The 20,927-nt window shown below is 43.0% G+C and overlaps 1 protein-coding gene across 1 annotated transcript in view; it reads right to left on the bottom strand.

The window, feature by feature from the left end:
* Nucleotides 1–1,681: 1,681 nt before the first annotated feature.
* The window catches only part of LOC124116555 (ribosomal RNA processing protein 1 homolog A-like), a 31,900-nt gene continuing 12,654 nt past the window's right edge, over nt 1,682–20,927 (bottom strand). The window contains exons 5-11 of the mRNA XM_048393928.1: nt 20,371–20,435; nt 18,553–18,727; nt 16,077–16,174; nt 14,012–14,148; nt 12,241–13,229; nt 3,791–3,875; nt 1,682–2,261 (exon numbers count right to left, since the gene is read on the bottom strand). Of these exons, the coding sequence (XP_048249885.1) occupies nt 2,011–2,261; nt 3,791–3,875; nt 12,241–13,229; nt 14,012–14,148; nt 16,077–16,174; nt 18,553–18,727; nt 20,371–20,435 (1,800 nt within the window). The 3' untranslated portion in view covers nt 1,682–2,010. The remainder of the gene's footprint in view (nt 2,262–3,790; nt 3,876–12,240; nt 13,230–14,011; nt 14,149–16,076; nt 16,175–18,552; nt 18,728–20,370; nt 20,436–20,927) is intronic.

Genomic DNA, 20,927 nt, shown 5'->3' on the forward strand with positions numbered 1-20,927 from the left:
AATATGTGGCAAACCCTGACTGCAGTGCTGTGTCATCACCATGGAAACCTATATACAAATCATAAACTGTACAATTATAACATCGCGTGTTCAGACCAACATTCACTCAGGTAATCAAACATTGCTTTGAGCAGTATTGCCGCTATATCACGGCATGTCAGCTTCATGTGGTCGGACAGCCTGAAGTGAGGCAGGTCTTTTGACATTTACCACATCCATGGGTATGATTCTGACAAACCAAGGACCATAATCTGGGCAAATCTGCGAATAGAACCCACAATAAGCCTATCCTTGCAATGCTAAGGGAAGCAACTCTACTTACCAAATTGTGGTTACCCGAGTCCTAGCCAGGTGAGTGAGTGAGTGAGTGAGTGAGTGAGTGAGTGAGTGAGTGAGAGAGAGAGAGACTGGCTTCCTACTTTGCACCTATGTGGGCAACCAACTGGAGTCTCGGGCGTTATGAGTGTTATATTACCGTATTCGACGTAATAAGTACCCTGCTCTAAAAAGCGCCCACGGCGATATTTGCTAATATATTGGCTAGTGTACAATCCCAATTAGCATCCCTTCTGATTGATCAATGTACACAAGACTTATTTATTCGTGTATGATATGCACTTGTGTGTTATATGCACCCTCAATTATGGGCATTTAAATTCTTGAAAATAGATTTGTCGTGTATAATACACACAGACTTTTCTTTGTATCATTTCAGGCTGTCAGCATAAACCACGAAATTTACGATCTTTCAACTCTGTTTTTTTTTCTTACCAAAATAGTATTCTAACAAGAGCCTCCTATTTCTAATTTTAAGAGCGCCCTGGGAGCTTATTACGTCGAATACGGAACCCTTAAAGGTAGAATGACCATGCAGAATAACATTCTGGTATTGGCATTTTATTGATTCTAAATGCTGATTGGTCAGTTGAAGTCATGTGATGTCATCGTGCGTCATCGTTGAATAAAAAATGTTACTTCAGCCATTGTTCTTGACGTCACAAATTAAATACATTAAATGTCATCTGAACAATAGGCTGCCTTTAGTGAAGTTTTTCTGTAGGGTTGACATTTTTTCTTCATTATCTCTCTCAATAACCTACTCGATACTCCGAATTACAGGGGGGACCTGTACCTCCATTCATTAACCCGGGTCAGGCAATCCGTGCTTCCTCGTAGCTCGATGGTTTTTCTCTAATTCTTTAGCTACAAGGGGACACAGGTGGCCGTCTAAGGCGCCGCAATTCGCTGTACAGAGTTGTATCCCTTGGCTACGCCAGAAACCTATGATTGTAGATACGAATCCTGGTTCGCCCCGTTAAGTTCTTAGGTTTGTCAGCACCATACCTGTGCTTGTGGGTTTCACCGAAGTGGTAAACTTCTGAGACCTGCTTCACTTCGGGCTTTCCTCCCACATTAAGCTGACACACTGTGATATAACTGAAATATTGCTAAAAACAGCGCTAAACCCAACTCACTCACTCACTCACTTTAACCATGTGTTAACTGCATGGCTATCCCACTCCCAACCCCAAAATATGTGAAGGATGCTACCGCACTCTCTTAACACCACCCCCACCCACAAAATGTGAAGACTGCCACCCCACTCTTTACCCCCCTCCAAAAAAAAGATCCCCACTCTCTAAACAACCCCCCATCCAATTGAGCCCCACCCCACCCCACCCAGCTATAGACAGCTGCCAGTGAACTTGCGTTAACTCAGTGTATCCCTGTTCCCGTCTATAGTACCACTGTACACGATCTGTTACATGAGTGAGTGAGTGAGTGAGTGAGTGGTCACAAAGTATAACAGGACACTCCTGCTTCCAGGACAATCACACCTGTTACCATAACAACAACCTTGGCAACCAGGACACTTGTAGTTGTAGTTGCAGCAGACCTCGGTGTTACGGAGGCTGGTGTGGAGTCGATATTGTCGGCATCCTTGGCGTATAGCGCATAGGCCTCTTGTGTTGCTATTGAATATCAGTACAACATTCATGGTGACACAACTCAGAAGAAATCTGCTGCCCGAGATCGTGTGAGTGTCTTCTTGTTTGAACCAGGAGTTTTTTCAGTCGTGCGTGTCACTGGAGTGTTTTTGTCAGCGTTACCACCCATCGACTTCTTCTTCTTCTTCTTCTTGCCGGACTTCTGTGCTGAAGCCATATCAGAGGACGCGGGAGACTTGAGGATGCCCTGCGTCGGGGTCATCTTAGGGTTGAAGGCTGGCATTGGACTGACCGTTATACTGTCCTCGAACTCTGCAAGTACATACAAAAGGATAAACTCATCTGTCAGACACTGCAAGTACATACAAAAGGATAAACTCATCGTTCAAACTCTGCTGGTACATACAAAAGGTTAAACTCATCGTTCAGACACTGCAATACATACAAAAGGATAAACTCATCGTTCAAACTCTGCTGGTACATACAAAAGGATTAACTCATTTGTCAAACTCTGCTGGTACATACAAAAGGATAAACTCAACGTTCAAACTCTGCTGGTACATAGAAAAGGTTAAACGTATCGTTCAAACTCTGCAAGTACATACAAAAGGATAAACTCATCTGTCAAACTCTGCTGGTACATACAAAAGGATAAACTCAACGTTCAACTCTGCAAGTACATACAAAATGATAAACTCATCTGTCAAACTCTGCAAGTACATGTACATACAAAAGGTTAAACTCATCTGTCAAACTCTGCAAGTACATACAAAAGATGAAACTCATCATTCAAACTCTGCTGGTACATACAAAAGGATAAACTCATCTGTCAAACTCTGCTGGTACATACAAAAGGTTAAACTCATTTATCATCCAAAACTGGCTCCCACAGGAGATATCGCTTGAGTATGAAATGAAATTGCATCTGTTAGAAATTGAAGCTGTTAGCAGTAATTTTTACACTTAAGACACTGAAAGTCGTAAATGTATTTACAGCATTAAACAACATGGCCGCTCCCGTACCCAATAGAATTCCCCAAGAAGAACTTTCTGTGCCTTTAAATGGTATACCAAGATTCCAAAGATTTCAAAGAGGTTTGATATGACGTCAAAGTATGACAATCCATGATTCATTATTCGGTTGATCTACCAGTTTACCACTGTGTTTGTTTGTGTGTTTGTTGTTTAATGCCGCACTCAGCATTATTTCAGCTATATGATGGCGGTCTGTAAATAATCAAGTATGGACCAGACAATCCAATGATTGACATTATGAGCATCGATCCATGCAATAGGGATGCAATGACAAGAATCAACCAAGTCAGCGAGCCTGACCACCCGATCTCGCAAGTCGCCTCGTGTGACAAGCATAGTCACCTTTTACAGCAAGCATGAGTTGCTGAAGTCTTCTAGTTTTCTAACAAGGATCATCACGGGCCTACACTGGGAACAACATTGGCTTTTGTGCGTACAGTTATCTCCCCCTATGCAAAAAAGCAGACTGATGCTGTAAACGTCACATGCTGCTAAATAAGTACCAAATCCAGGGTACACTAAGATATGGTCAGGAGATGATACACAAACATCAACAGAAATCTGTGTACAACTCGATATGCTGATGGAAAACCGATCGAGAGTTACCCTGAGACCCTGGACCCGTAGTGTGGGAGGAAAAGTGTGTTGTTGCTGAACGCAGCACTCAGCAGCCTGTAAATAATTGAGTCTGGACCAGACAATCCAGCGATTGATATTATGAGAAACGATCCAAGCTGTTAGGGTATGATGACACGCATTAACCACAGCACCTCAATCACGTCCGTGTAACCATAGCAACCACTCACTCTGGGCGGTATTCTTCTTCATGTTAAACTTGACTTTCTTCTCACTGGCTGTCATCTCGGGTGTGGCCTGTAGGGCGTCGCCGGTCTGTAACAACAGCAAATAAATAGAACCAGTCTCTTGGTTGTTTACTCTACCCACAGCAGCAGAATAAAGGCTGTAGTTAGAATACATATTTGTATGAGGTCAGTGGCTGGTTGGTTGGTTGGTTGGTTGGTTGGTTGGTTGGTTGTTTAACGCCTCACTCAGCAATATTCCAGCTATATGACGGCACTCGGTAAATAATCGTGTCTGGACCATACAATCCAGTGATTAATATCATGAGCATCGATCCTTGCAATTGGGACCGATGACATGCATCAACCGAGTCAGCGAGCATGACCACCAGATTCCGTTAGTCGCGTCTTACGACAAGCATAGTCGCCTTTTACGGCAAGCATGGGTTGCTGAAGACCTTTTCTACCCCGGAATCTTCACGGGTCAGGAGGCCAGTGAATCTCAGTTGAGACATTTTGTGCAATGCGGCGCTGTAGCTCACTAGATTATTTTCTGGAGTGAGTGAGTGAGTGAGTGAGTGAGTGAGTGAGTGAGTGGGAGTGAAAAACACCACATATAATTTCAGTTATACAGTGGCGTAACTCAGCACAGAGAACTGCAACACCTTACAACTACTAGGACAGCCTTTTTTCTGGAAACCTGCAACATTACATCTGAGTGAGTGAGTGAGTGAGTGAGTGAGTGAGTGAGTGAGTGAGTGAGTGAGTGAGTGAGTGAGTGAGTGAGTGAGTGAGTGAGTGAGTGAGTGAGTGAGTGAGTGAGTGAGTGAGTGAGTGAGTGAGTGAGTGGGGTTTAACGCCGCTTTTAACAGTAGTCCAAGGCCGAAGTGATGCAGGTGTCAGACGTTAACCACTTTGGTGACAATTTCACATTCAAGTGCTTATTTAATATAAATGATAAAATGTACTTGTGTTTTGTACTATTTGACCATGTTGACAGCTAAACATCAAAAAAGCTGATCTTGATTCTCTCATTTCTAGGTTTGATTTCTTGTCAGTAGACCTTGATAATATTCCATCACTGTGTGCTAAAATTCTGTGTGCACAAGACCTAGATAATATTCCATCACTGTGTGCTAAAACTCTGTGTGCACAAGACCTAGATAATATTCCATCACTGTGTGCTAAAACTCTGTGTGCACAAGACCTAGATAATATTCCATCACTGTGTGCTAAAACTATGTGTGCACAAGACCTAGATAATATTCCATCACTGTGTGCTAAACCTTGGTGTGCCCAAGACCTAGATAATATTCCATCACTGTGTGCTAAAACTCTGTGTGCACAAGACCTAGATAATATTCCATCACTGTGTGCTAAAAATTTGTGTGCACAAGAGCTAGATAATATTCCATCACTGTGTGCTAAAACTCTGTGTGCACAAGACCTAGATAATATTCCATCACTGTGTACTAAAACTTGGTGTGCACAAGACCTAGATAATATTCCATCACTGTGTACTAAAACTTGGTGTGCACAAGACCTAGATAATATTCCATCACTGTGTGCTAAAGCTTTGTGTGCACAAGACCTAGATAATATTCCATCACTGTGTGCTAAAACTCTGTGTGCACAAGACCTAGATAATATTCCATCACTGTGTGCTAAAACTCTGTGTGCACAAGACCTAGATAATATTCCATCACTGTGTGCTAAAAATTTGTGTGCACAAGAGCTAGATAATATTCCATCACTGTGTGCTAAAACTCTGTGTGCACAAGACCTAGATAATATTCCATCACTGTGTACTAAAACTTGGTGTGCACAAGACCTAGATAATATTCCATCACTGTGTACTAAAACTTGGTGTGCACAAGACCTAGATAATATTCCATCACTGTGTGCTAAAACTCTGTGTGCACAAGACCTAGATAATATTCCATCACTGTGTGCTAAAACTCTGTGTGCACAAGACCTAGATAATATTCCATCACTGTGTGCTAAAACTCTGTGTGCACAAGACCTAGATAATATTCCATCACTGTGTGCTAAAACTTGGTGTGCACAAGACCTAGATAATATTCCATCACTGTGTGCTAAAACTCTGTGTGCACAAGACCTAGATAATATTCCATCACTGTGTGCTAAAACTCTGTGTGCACAAGACCTAGATAATATTCCATCACTGTGTGCTAAAACTCTGTGTGCACAAGGCCTAGATAATATTCCATCACTGTGTGCTAAAACTCTGTGTGCACAAGACCTAGATAATATTCCATCACTGTGAGCTAAAACTCTGTGTGCACAAGACCTAGATAATATTCCATCACTGTGTGCTAAAACTCTGTGTGCACAAGACCTAGATAATATTCCATCACTGTGTGCTAAAACTCTGTGTGCACAAGACCTAGATAATATTCCATCACTGTGTGCTAAAACTCTGTGTGCACAAGACCTAGATAATATTCCATCACTGTGTGCTAAAAATTTGTGTGCACAAGACCTAGATAATATTCCATCACTGTGTGCTAAAACTCTGTGTGCACAAGACCTAGATAATATTCCATCACTGTGTGCTAAAACTCTGTGTGCACAAGACCTAGATAATATTCCATCACTGTGTGCTAAAACTCTGTGTGCACAAGACCTAGATAATATTCCATCACTGTGTGCTAAAACTCTGTGTGCACAAGACCTAGATAATATTCCATCACTGTGTGCTAAAACTCTGTGTGCACAAGACCTAGATAATATTCCATCACTGTGTGCTAAAACTCTGTGTGCACAAGACCTAGATAATATTCCATCACTGTGTGCTAAAACTCTGTGTGCACAAGACCTAGATAATATTCCATCACTGTGTGCTAAAACTCTGTGTGCACAAGACCTAGATAATATTCCATCACTGTGTGCTAAAACTCTGTGTGCACAAGACCTAGATAATATTCCATCACTGTGTGCTAAAACTCTGTGTGCACAAGACCTAGATAATATTCCATCACTGTGTGCTAAAACTCTGTGTGCACAAGACCTAGATAATATTCCATCACTGTGTGCTAAAACTCTGTGTGCACAAGGCCTAGATAATATTCCATCACTGTGTGCTAAAACTCTGTGTGCACAAGACCTAGATAATATTCCATCACTGTGTGCTAAAACTCTGTGTGCACAAGACCTAGATAATATTCCATCACTGTGTACTAAAACTCTGTGTGCACAAGACCTAGATAATATTCCATCACTGTGTGCTAAAACTCTGTGTGCACAAGACCTAGATAATATTCCATCACTGTGTGCTAAAACTCTGTGTGCACAAGACCTAGATAATATTCCATCACTGTGTGCTAAAAATTTGTGTGCACAAGACCTAGATAATATTCCATCACTGTGTGCTAAAACTCTGTGTGCACAAGACCTAGATAATATTCCATCACTGTGTGCTAAAACTCTGTGTGCACAAGACCTAGATAATATTCCATCACTGTGTGCTAAAACTCTGTGTGCACAAGACCTAGATAATATTCCATCACTGTGTGCTAAAACGCTGTGTGCACAAGACCTAGATAATATTCCATCACTGTGTGCTAAAACTCTGTGTGCACAAGACCTAGATAATATTCCATCACTGTGTACTAAAACTCTGTGTGCACAAGACCTAGATAATATTCCATCACTGTGTACTAAAACTCTGTGTGCACAAGACCTAGATAATATTCCATCACTGTGTGCTAAAACTTGGTGTGCACAAGACCTAGATAATATTCCATCACTGTGTACTAAAACTCTGTGTGCACAAGAGCTAGATAATATTCCATCACTGTGTGCTAAAACTTGGTGTGCACAAGACCTAGATAATATTCCATCACTGTGTACTAAAACTCTGTGTGCACAAGACCTAGATAATATTCCATCACTGTGTACTAAAACTCTGTGTGCACAAGACCTAGATAATATTCCATCACTGTGTACTAAAACTCTGTGTGCACAAGACCTAGATAATATTCCATCACTGTGTGCTAAAACTCTGTGTGCACAAGACCTAGATAATATTCCATCACTGTGTGCTAAAACTCTGTGTGCACAAGACCTGGATAATATTCCATCACTGTGTGCTAAAAATTTGTGTGCACAAGACCTAGATAATATTCCATCACTGTGTGCTAAAACTCTGTGTGCACAAGACCTAGATAATATTCCATCACTGTGTGCTAAAACTCTGTGTGCACAAGACCTAGATAATATTCCATCACTGTGTACTAAAACTCTGTGTGCACAAGACCTAGATAATATTCCATCACTGTGTACTAAAACTCTGTGTGCACAAGAGCTAGATAATATTCCATCACTGTGTGCTAAAACTTGGTGTGCACAAGACCTAGATAATATTCCATCACTGTGTACTAAAACTCTGTGTGCACAAGAGCTAGATAATATTCCATCACTGTGTGCTAAAACTTGGTGTGCACAAGACCTAGATAATATTCCATCACTGTGTACTAAAACTTGGTGTGCACAAGACCTAGATAATATTCCATCACTGTGTACTAAAACTTGGTGTGCACAAGACCTAGATAATATTCCATCACTGTGTGCTAAAGCTTTGTGTGCACAAGACCTAGATAATATTCCATCACTGTGTGCTAAAACTCTGTGTGCACAAGAGCTAGATAATATTCCATCACTGTGTGCTAAAACTCTGTGTGCACAAGACCTAGATAATATTCCATCACTGTGTGCTAAAACTCTGTGTGCACAAGACCTAGATAATATTCCATCACTGTGTGCTAAAACTTGGTGTGCACAAGACCTAGATAATATTCCATCACTGTGTGCTAAAACTCTGTGTGCACAAGACCTAGATAATATTCCATCACTGTGTACTAAAACTCTGTGTGCACAAGAGCTAGATAATATTCCATCACTGTGTACTAAAACTTGGTGTGCACAAGACCTAGATAATATTCCATCACTGTGTACTAAAACTTGGTGTGCACAAGACCTAGATAATATTCCATCACTGTGTACTAAAACTTGGTGTGCACAAGACCTAGATAATATTCCATCACTGTGTGCTAAAGCTTTGTGTGCACAAGACCTAGATAATATTCCATCACTGTGTGCTAAAACTCTGTGTGCACAAGAGCTAGATAATATTCCATCACTGTGTGCTAAAACTCTGTGTGCACAAGACCTAGATAATATTCCATCACTGTGTGCTAAAACTGTGTGTGCACAAGACCTAGATAATATTCCATCACTGTGTGCTAAAACTCTGTGTGCACAAGACCTGGATAATATTCCATCACTGTGTGCTAAAACTCTGTGTGCACAAGACCTAGATAATATTCCATCACTGTGTGCTAAAACTCTGTGTGCACAAGACCTAGATAATATTCCATCACTGTGTGCTAAAACTCTGTGTGCACAAGACCTAGATAATATTCCATCACTGTGTGCTAAAACTCTGTGTGCACAAGACCTAGATAATATTCCATCACTGTGTGCTAAAACTCTGTGTGCACAAGGCCTAGATAATATTCCATCACTGTGTGCTAAAACTCTGTGTGCACAAGACCTAGATAATATTCCATCACTGTGTGCTAAAACTCTGTGTGCACAAGACCTAGATAATATTCCATCACTGTGTGCTAAAACTCTGTGTGCACAAGACCTAGATAATATTCCATCACTGTGTGCTAAAACTCTGTGTGCACAAGACCTAGATAATATTCCATCACTGTGTGCTAAAACTCTGTGTGCACAAGACCTAGATAATATTCCATCACTGTGTGCTAAAAATTTGTGTGCACAAGAACTAGATAATATTCCATCACTGTGTGCTAAAACTCTGTGTGCACAAGACCTAGATAATATTCCATCACTGTGTGCTAAAACTCTGTGTGCACAAGACCTAGATAATATTCCATCACTGTGTGCTAAAACTCTGTGTGCACAAGACCTAGATAATATTCCATCACTGTGTGCTAAAACTCTGTGTGCACAAGACCTAGATAATATTCCATCACTGTGTGCTAAAACTTGGTGTGCACAAGAGCTAGATAATATTCCATCACTGTGTGCTAAAACTTGGTGTGCACAAGACCTAGATAATATTCCATCACTGTGTGCTAAAACTCTGTGTGCACAAGACCTAGATAATATTCCATCACTGTGTGCTAAAAATTTGTGTGCACAAGACCTAGATAATATTCCATCACTGTGTGCTAAAACTCTGTGTGCACAAGACCTAGATAATATTCCATCACTGTGTGCTAAAACTCTGTGTGCACAAGACCTAGATAATATTCCATCACTGTGTGCTAAAACTCTGTGTGCACAAGACCTGGATAATATTCCATCACTGTGTGCTAAAACTCTGTGTGCACAAGACCTAGATAATATTCCATCACTGTGTGCTAAAACTCTGTGTGCACAAGACCTAGATAATATTCCATCACTGTGTACTAAAAATTTGTGTGCACAAGACCTAGATAATATTCCATCACTGTGTGCTAAAACTCTGTGTGCACAAGACCTAGATAATATTCCATCACTGTGTGCTAAAACTCTGTGTGCACAAGACCTAGATAATATTCCATCACTGTGTGCTAAAACTCTGTGTGCACAAGACCTAGATAATATTCCATCACTGTGTACTAAAACTCTGTGTGCACAAGACCTAGATAATATTCCATCACTGTGTACTAAAACTCTGTGTGCACAAGACCTAGATAATATTCCATCACTGTGTGCTAAAACTTGGTGTGCACAAGACCTAGATAATATTCCATCACTGTGTACTAAAACTTGGTGTGCACAAGACCTAGATAATATTCCATCACTGTGTGCTAAAGCTTTGTGTGCACAAGACCTAGATAATATTCCATCACTGTGTGCTAAAACTCTGTGTGCACAAGACCTAGATAATATTCCATCACTGTGTGCTAAAACTCTGTGTGCACAAGACCTAGATAATATTCCATCACTGTGTGCTAAAACTCTGTGTGCACAAGACCTAGATAATATTCCATCACTGTGTGCTAAAAATTTGTGTGCACAAGACCTAGATAATATTCCATCACTGTGTGCTAAAACTGTGTGTGCACAAGACCTAGATAATATTCCATCACTGTGTGCTAAAACTCTGTGTGCACAAGACCTAGATAATATTCCATCACTGTGTGCTAAAGATTTGTGTGCACAAGACCTAGATAATATTCCATCACTGTGTGCTAAAACTCTGTGTGCACAAGACCTAGATAATATTCCATCACTGTGTGCTAAAACTCTGTGTGCACAAGACCTAGATAATATTCCATCACTGTGTGCTAAAACTCTGTGTGCACAAGACCTAGATAATATTCCATCACTGTGTGCTAAAACTCTGTGTGCACAAGACCTAGATAATATTCCATCACTGTGTGCTAAAACTCTGTGTGCACAAGACCTAGATAATATTCCATCACTGTGTGCTAAAGCTTTGTGTGCACAAGACCTAGATAATATTCCATCACTGTGTGCTAAAACTTGGTGTGCACAAGACCTAGATAATATTCCATCACTGTGTGCTAAAGCTTTGTGTGCACAGAAGAGCTAGATAATATTCCATCACTGTGTGCTAAAACTTGGTGTGCACAAGACCTAGATAATATTCCATCACTGTGTGCTAAAACTTGGTGTGCCCATGAACAACATCTATGTAAGGGCAATGACAGATACATATTTTCTAAACTTTGTTTTATTTTAAATATTAAACAAGTTTAGACAAGAACATTTCATTTGATCTTTGTTTCAGGGTGACAGTGGCCACTCTTGCTGTTTAAAAGGCAACAGAAGCTCACGTCACCTTGCCACACAATCCCACCAACCCCAATACAAGTACAAAAATTCATAATTCATGACCCACCATCCCTATAATAAATACTGTATTCAACGTAATAAGCGCCCAGGGTGCTCTTAAAATAAGAAATAGGGGGCTCTTATTAGAAAAAAAAATTGTGAAAAAAAGAAAAAGTTGAAAGATCGTAAATTTCGTGGTTTATGCTGACAGCCTGAAATGATACAAAAGAAAAGTCTGTGGATATTAAACATGACAGATTTATTTTTCCAGAATTTTAAATGCCCATAATTAAGGGTGCATATAACCATGATAACACTCGAGTGCGTATTATACATGGTTAAATAAGTCTTGTGTACATTGATTCATCGGAGGGGTGCTGATTGGGATTGTTCGCTAGCCAATATATTAGCAAATATCACTGTGGGCGCTAATAAGAGCGGGGCGCTTACTACGTCGAATACGGTAATGTGCTAAATTAAATAAAAATTATGTGAAAAAACTTTTTATAAATGTCTCCAGCTGTTGTGGTACGACAATATATCTTTATATATATATGCCTATTTCAGCTGTGTAAACATGTCATTTAAGTCTAAAACTTTTCAAATACATCTCTTACCTTTTTAACCGGTGTCTTCATCACCTTGGCAACGGCTTTCTTCACAAAGGCAGCAGGTGGAGTTGACATCTTCTCAAACTTCGCAAATTCGGATCCTTTCGACTTCCTGTCCTTGGTCTTTTTCTCTTCAGCCTTGACCTTGGCCTGATGCTTTTTGCTGGGCACCCATATCTCCACCTCTCCCTCTAGCAGGGGCTCATCCTTCGTCTCCTTGCCAACACTAGCAGTTCCATCCCTCGTCTCCTTGCCAACACTAGCAGTTCCATCCTTTGTCTCCTTGCCAACACTAACTATCTCATCTTCCTTCAATGAACTTTTTTTGGACTTTTTCTTGTTTCCTTTATTTTTGTTCTCACCATCTTTCCCTTCGTCCTTGAACAGCTGCTTACTGACGCTACCGTCCACAGGCACTGCTTTTGTTTTCTTTGGAGGAGAAACATCTTTCTCCTCATTCTTCTCTTCAGTTGATTTTAACCTTCTCTTCTTTTTAGACTTCTTGCTTGAACTGCCTTGTTCCTTGGGAATAGTTTCACAACTCTTATTGTTTGGTGGGCTAGTGTCTAAACTTTCATCGTTTTGGGAGTTGCCTCCCTTGGACACTGACTTATCTCCCCCTTGTTCAGCCACCTCTGCAGACTGGGCCCCCTTCTTCTTCCTCCTCTTCCTCTTCTTTTTCTTCTTAGGGGAATCTGTTTCTGACACAGCACTGCTTGTATCCAGATTTATCTTTTTATCAGCCTCACTGGATGGAGTTAACTTCACTTTCTTTGAAGCATTCTTCTCCGACGCCGTTTCCTGGAGTTTGCGTTTTTGTTTCTTCTTCCCTTTCTTGACGCCATCTTCTTCTGTTTCACCTGCAACCTCATCTTGTGCGTCCACTTCGTCCTGTGCTTCCACTTCCACTTCTTCCTGTGTGTTCACCTTATCCCGTGTGTTCACCTTATCCTGTGTGTTCACCTTATCCTGTGTGTTCACCTTATCTGTTGCTTCTACAGAAGTAATAACACAGAACCTCGGTTTAAGATTGGATTATTCTCTAGAACACGACTTATCGTCATCGAAAGTCCTCATATGTTTAAATTGTAGTAATAATATAGAAGAATGTTCCATCAAAATTTGATAATATACTAAAAATGTCCTAATGACAATTGTCTCCAGCAAAATCACTGAGTCTTGAACACCCTACGGACATACAGCCTACACAATATTCCTAAATAAACTAATGTTTGTATGTTTGTTTGTTTGTTGTTTAATGCCTCGCTCAGCACTATTCCAGCTATATAATGACGGTCTGTAAATAATCGAGTCTGGACCAGACAATCCAGTGATTGACATCATGAGCATCGATCCATGCGATTAGGATACGATGACATGCATCAACCAAGTCATCGAGCCTGACCACCCGATCCTGTTAGTCGCCTTTTACGACAAGCATAGTCACCTTTTACGGCAAGCATGGGTTGCTGAAGACCTATTCTACCCCGGATCTTCACGGGTCTCCAGGAGTGGAGTGAGTGGTGTTCAGTGCCACTCAGCAATATTCAAGCTACACCATGGCCTGACAACAATCAAGTTGGGCTAGATAATCCAATGATTGGAAGCATGAGCAGTGATCGAGGCCATCAGGCACAATGACAAGCCCAGACTGAGAGATGCAGTCATGGAGCAAGAATATTGACCAGTGAGGCGTTAGTCAACAACCGACAATCTACTCCTCCGGGTAACTACGCCTCTGGGTAACAAGAGTGTAAATGGAAACAAACTAGGGCACCTTGCTGGCGTTTCTTCTTCTTCTTTTTAGGATTGAGATTCACCAGCCTCATCACAGCATCCTCTAAGTCTGCATCAGGGTCGTAGTCCTCCGCCTCATCAGCGGTCGGTACAGCACCTGCCGCGGCATCCCGCAACCTGCACAACATACAGGTGAGGTGAGGTGAGCATAGGTGAGGTGAGCATAGGTGAGGTGATGAGAGGTGAGGTGATAAGGGGTGAAGTGAGGTGAGGTAAAGTGAGGTGATCAGAGGTGAGGTGATAAGGGGTGAAGTAAGGTGAAATGAGGTGAGGTAAGCATAGGTGAGGTGATGAGAGGTGAGGTGATAAGGGGTGAAGTGAGGTGAGGTGATAAGGGGTGAAGTGAGGTGAGGTAAAGTGAGGTGATCAGAGGTGAGGTGATAAGGGGTGAAGTGAGGTGAGGTAAAGTGAGGTGATCAGAGGTGAGGTGATAAGGGGTGAGGTGATAAGGGGTGAAGTGAGGTGAGGTGAGCATAGGTGAGGTGAAGTGAGGTGAGGTGATAAGGGGTGAAGTGAGGTGAGGTAAGCATAGGTGAGGTGATAAGGGGTGAAGTGAGGTGAGGTGAGCATAGGTGAGGTGATCAGAGGTGAGGTGATAAGGGGTGAAGTGAGGTGAGGTGAGCATAGGTGAGGTGAAGTGAGGTGAGGTGATAAGGGGTGAAGTGAGGTGATGAGAGGTGAGGTGATAAGGGGTGAAGTGAGGTGAGGTGAGCATAGGTGAGGTGATAAGGGGTGAAGTGAGGTGAGGTGAGCATACGTGAGGTGATGAGAGGTGAGGTGATAAGGGGTGAAGTGAGGTGAGGTATAAGGGGTGAAGTGAGGTGAGATGAGAATAGGTGGGGTGAAGTGAGGTGAGCATAGGTGAGGTGATAAGGGGTGAAGTGAGGTGAGGTGAGCATAGGTGAGGTATAAGGGGTGAAGTGAGGTGAGTGAGGTGAGGTGAGCATAGGTGAGGTGATGAGAGGTGAGGTGATAAGGGGTGAGGTGAGGTGATAAGGGGTGAAGTGAGGTGATAAGGGGTGAAGTGAGGTGAGGTGAAGTGAGGTGAGGTAAGCATAGGTGAGGTGATGAGGGGTGAGGTGCCATAGGGATTAAGTTAGTGAATGAATTGGGTTTGACGCCACTTTTAACAGTATTCCGAAGTGATGCAGGTCTCAGACGTTTACCACTTCGATGAAGCCCACGAGCACGGGTATGGTGCTGACAAACCTAGAAACATAATCAGAGCGAACCAGGATTCGAACCCACAATCATAGGGTTCTGGCGTGCCCAATAGACGCAACTCTGCACAGTGAATAGCGACGACTGGGCCACCTGTGTCCCCGCTCTCACTAAGGGGGGTCTGTGGTAGAGATGCCCTCACTATGGAGGGTCTGTGGTCTGTGGTAGAGATGCCCTCACTATGGCTATGGAGGGTCTGTGGTAGTCACGCCCTCACTATGGAGGGTCTGTGATTGTGATGCCCTCACTATGGAGGGTCTGCAGTAGTGATGCCCTCACTATGGAGGGTCTGTGGTAGAGATGCCCTCACTATGGAGGGTCTGTGGTCTGTCATAGTGATGCCCTCACTATGGAGGGTCTGTGGTAGAGATGCCCTCACTATGGAGGGTCTGCAGTAGTGATGTTCTCACTATGGAGGAACTGTGGTAGAGATGCCCTCACTATGGAGGAACTGTGGTAGAGATGCCCTTACTATGGAGGCTCTGTGGTCTGTCATAGTGATGCCCTCACTATGGAGGGTCTGTGGTAGAGATGCCCTCACTATGGAGGGTCTGTGGTCTGTGGTAGAGATGCCCTCACTATGGAGGGTCTGTGGTAGTCACGCCCTCACTATGGAGGGTCTGTGGTCTGTCATAGTGATGCCCTCACTATCGAGGGTCTGTGGTAGAGATGCCCTCACTATGGAGGGTCTGTGGTAGAGATGCCCTCACTATGGAGAGTCCGTGGTCTGTGGTCTGTGGTAGAGATGCCCTCACTATGGAGGGTCTGTGGTCTGTGATTGTGATGCCCTCACTATGGAGGGTCTGTGGTAGAGATGCTCTCACCTGTTGACAGTCCTGTACAGCATCTGTCTGTTTGTTCCCCGACATCGCTCCTGGCTCCCCACTTGGAACAGATGATCTGCAAGCAGCGAGCAGTCAAACTGAAACAGAGGAACCATCGCATTAGAAAACATGCCATGCATAGTTTCACACATTCTACAAGCAGGACCTGAAAAAATGTGGGAAGGAAAAATGCTGCAAACAGATCTGTACCTGAACAATGTATTGTAGCATTGTTGCTCTGTTTGTTTTGTTTGTTTGTTGTTTAACGCTGCACTCAGCGATACCAAGCATTGGACAGCGGTCTGTTAATAATCTTGACCAGACAATTCAGTGATCGACATCATGAGCATAGATCTACACAACCAGGATACAATGACATGGATCAACCAAGTCCACGAGCCTGACCACCAGATTCCATTCGGGGCTCGATTTAAGGCACATGATTTAACTTGTTTAACTTGCACCAGGTTCATGGTGTCATCAAAAACACACGTTGCACCAGACAAAACCAGGTTGCACCTTGGCTCCATAAATCAACAAAGTTGAAACATAGGCTGTTCTACAGCCATTGTCACAGAAGTTAATGACGCATTGTTGTAAAACGTAATAGGAACATGTGCAAATAATCTTGAGTGTGTGAGTGAGTATGGTTTTACGCATCTTCCCGAGGCAAGAGAGTTAAGTGACTTTTAAAGTCCAGTTTCCACCCTTGCCGAACTAGACTGGTATTATGGAATTACATTTTGGCTGGACTAACGAGTCTATGCATAGTCCAATCAAAATCGCGCACCGAAATCGAAATCCGGTGTGTAAACTGTCATGCAGATTTCGGTCGATTGCAGGATTTGCAAAGCATGCACACCGCCAACTCGTTGTCAACAGATATTTTCCAAACCTTTTCATGTTTTTAAGCAAGGTGCTCGCGCGATGTAAGACTCGTTTTATCACAATATAGATCTTGATTATCGATCAGATCGTCTTGACTGGGCGCCGCCATTTTGTTTGAAACAAGTGCAAGTGATGGAATCGGATTGGTCCATAGGAGAGGCTCAGAAGGGACATAACTCCTAAAAACGTTCAGCAAGGGTGGAAACTGAACTTTTGTAGTCAGTTAACTCTCTTGCCTCGGGAAGATGGGTTTTACGCCGCTTTTAGCATTATTCCAGCAATATCACGGCGGGAGACACCAGAAATGGGCTTCACACATACACATAATCTTGAAGTGCCGACAGTTTGATGATGTCAAGTCCAACAAAGCATGACAAAATACAGATAACACAGGGCTTCGTGGCTTAGTAGGGTAAATAAACTTTAGAGGTATTGTGTGTGTTCAAAGACCATTAAGGGATAGCCATACACAAATCTGAAATATTTTGACATGCACTTAGTGCATGTAGACAAATATAAGGCTGCATTTTTCAATAATAGGATGCACTTGAGCATGTTTTACATAGCTAAATCAAGAGCTGACGTTTGTCGCCTCTCATGACAAGCATGGGTTGCTGAAGACATAAATATCAGGCTGCATTTTTCAATAATAGGATGCACTTGTGCATGTTTTACATAGCTAAATCAAGCCCGGACGTTTATCCTCTCATGACAAGCATGGGTTGCTGAAGGCCAATTCTCATCTTCAAGGGAGGATTTCTTTGCTACCAACATCTACTGATGGGACTGATTCTCAAGAAGCAAGTTCGTCAATTTCACTTTGAAAAATGACACAATTGAGTCAGTCAGTAACTTTGTCCCCATGAGGATGGAGAATACAACGTGACATTAATCAATAGATTCATATCATGAAACATAATTATGATGTGTTAAGATTTTGATACCAAAGTAATTATCTATGAAAAAAAATAAAATCTGTGTCCCGTCACGGCAGACATCCTCCTACAGCTGCAGGCTCCCCTCTTCAGACACTTCAGGTGAGGTGAGGTGAGGTGAGGTGAGGTGAGGTGAGGTGAGGTGAGGTGAGGTGAGATTGGGTTTAACTTCGCGTCCAAGATTATTGCACTTGTATAGCAACGTGTATGCACGTGTGTGTGTTTGTGTGGCTGCTTGTACTAGTCCGGACTGATGCCGATTTATAGTGCTAGCCCACTGAGATACCATGCTGCAGTTTAACATGAATACCCCACTCAGACACAGTATACTGACTCCGAGCCTACCAGTCCTTGTTTTAGCCCCTCAATGCCGAGCGCCAGACAGGTTAACAACAAGTACAATCTTTTAACGTCTTTTTGTATGATGTGGCCGTGGATTGAACATCGGACCTTCCGCTCTCAGGGCGGACGCTCTACTACTAGACCACAGAGGCGGTCTCAGATACTTCAGTCACAACGAATGTCATCCATGTACATAGTATTAGTTTAATATCACTTGTGTTTTTCAGAGCAAAGTATCCTAGACGACCCATAATTCCTGAGAACGTCAGTGTTCACCAACAAGCTGTTTGGCCCCCTGTGAGTCTACTCACCTTCAGTTTGGGTTCCGAGTCCTCGTCGTAGCCAGAGTCCGAGTCATCCTTTGTCCCCTCCATCCCATCCTCCACTGCCTCCTCCTTCTTCTCTCCCTCCCGCCGCAACCTCTCCGCTGTCTGCTCCACCACGTTGTTGTACACACTTCCAATGATCCTCTTCAGCACCAGAGGCCTGGAGACGACACAACACACTCTAGTGATGAAGTCTACAGGAGGTCTACAGAACATCCGTCAGTGAAATAAGAACATTCAGACAGCATCAGTCAATGCAATGTGGACATTCAGACAGTATCCGTCAAGGCCATGTGGACATTCAGACAGTATCCGTCAAGGCCATGTGGACATTTAGACAGTATCCGTCAAGGCCATGTGGACATTCAGACATCAGTCAAGGCCATGTGGACAGTATCCGTCAAGGCCATGTGGACATTCAGACATCAGTCAAGGCCATGTGGACAGTATCTGTCAAGGCCATGTGGACATTCAGACATCAGTCAAGGCCACACTGTCAAGGCCATGTGGACAGTATCTGTCAAGGCCATGTGGACATTCAGACATCAGTCAAGGCCATGTGGACAGTATCTGTCAAGGCCATGTGGACATTCAGACATCAGTCAAGGCCACACTGTCAAGGCCATGTGGACAGTATCCGTCAAGGCCATGTGGACATTCAGACATCAGTCAAGGCCATGTGGACAGTATCTGTCAAGGCCATGTGGACATTCAGACATCAGTCAAGGCCACACTGTCAAGGCCATGTGGACAGTATCTGTCAAGGCCATGTGGACATTCAGACATCAGTCAAGGCCATGTGGACAGTATCTGTCAAGGCCATGTGGACATTCAGACATCAGTCAAGGCCACACTGTCAAGGCCATGTGGACAGTATCCGTCAAGGCCATGTGGACAGTATCTGTCAAGGCCATGTGGACATTCAGACATCCATGTGGACATTCGACAGCATCCATCAAGGCCATGTGGACATTTGACAGCATCCATCAAGGCCATGTGGACATTCAGACATCAGTCAAGGCCATGTGGACAGTATCTGTCAAGGCCATGTGGACATTCAGACAGTATCCGTCAAGGCCATGTGGACATTCGACAGCATCCGTCAAGGCCATGTGGACAGTATCCGTCAAGGCCATGTAGACATTCAGACAGTATCCGTCAAGGCCATGTGGACATTCAGACATCAGTCAAGGCCATGTGGACAGTATCAGTCAAGGCCATGTGGACATTCGACAGCATCCATCAAAGCCATGTAGACATTCAGACAGTATCCGTCAAGGCCATGTGGACATTCAGACATCAGTCAAGGCCATGTGGACAGTATCAGTCAAGGCCATGTGGACATTCGACAGCATCCATCAAAGCCATGTAGACATTCAGACAGTATCCGTCAAGGCCATGTGGACATTCAGACATCAGTCAAGGCCATGTGGACAGTATCTGTCAAGGCCATGTGGACATTTGACAGCATCCATCAAGGCCATGTAGACATTCAGACAGCATCCGTCAAGGCCATGTGGACATTCAGACATCAGTCAAGGCCATGTGGATAGTATCTGTCAAGGCCATGTAGACATTCAGACAGCATCCGTCAAAGCCATGTGGACATTCAGACATCAGTCAAGGCCATGTGGACAGTATCTGTCAAGGCCATGAGGACATTCAGACGGCATCAGTCAAGGCCATGTGGACATTCAGACAGTATCAGTCAAGGCCACATTGACAAGGCCTTGAGGACAATCAGAGATCATCCGTTGATGACCTCCAGCTGCTGACTTACAGGCCATGAATGAGGGGACATACCTTCTCCCAGTCTGCAGGTAGTCGTCAAACACTTTGAGGAGAGACAGGATCTGCTGACCATCCAGCTGAAATGACCAATCAGACAGCAGCATGAGAGGAGTCGGCCAATAAGATCTTGTATTTCAAATACCAGTCAATCAATCAACAACGTCTTCACATGACAATTAAACTTTGTGTATTTCAACAATTGTTCCTTCTCACACACTTCAGACTTACATATGTATACTAACAAAAAAAAAAAGGGAACTAATGATTTGAATGTAGTTATTGTGTGAAGTGAGTGACAGTTTAAGACTCAGAAATATTCCAGCAAGATCATAACATCCTGTAGTGAGTGAGTATGGTTTAACGCTGCTTTTAGCAATATTCCAGCAATATCACAGCGGGGGACACCAGTAATGTAGCTGTTGAGGTGGCCAGTTACATGACTGTGGCCCTGCATCTGACCACAATGAAATTACATCAGGCCTGAACAGGGGATGTCAATACCCGTGTTGCCCTAATGTTTGGCAAATCAAAAAGTGGAATTTTTCGACTGTCGTACAAGTATCATCAAG

The sequence above is a fragment of the Haliotis rufescens genome, unplaced genomic scaffold (assembly GCF_023055435.1).
Source record: "Haliotis rufescens isolate VD_foot unplaced genomic scaffold, xgHalRufe1.0.p SCAF_122, whole genome shotgun sequence".
Lineage (NCBI taxonomy): Eukaryota > Metazoa > Mollusca > Gastropoda > Lepetellida > Haliotidae > Haliotis > Haliotis rufescens.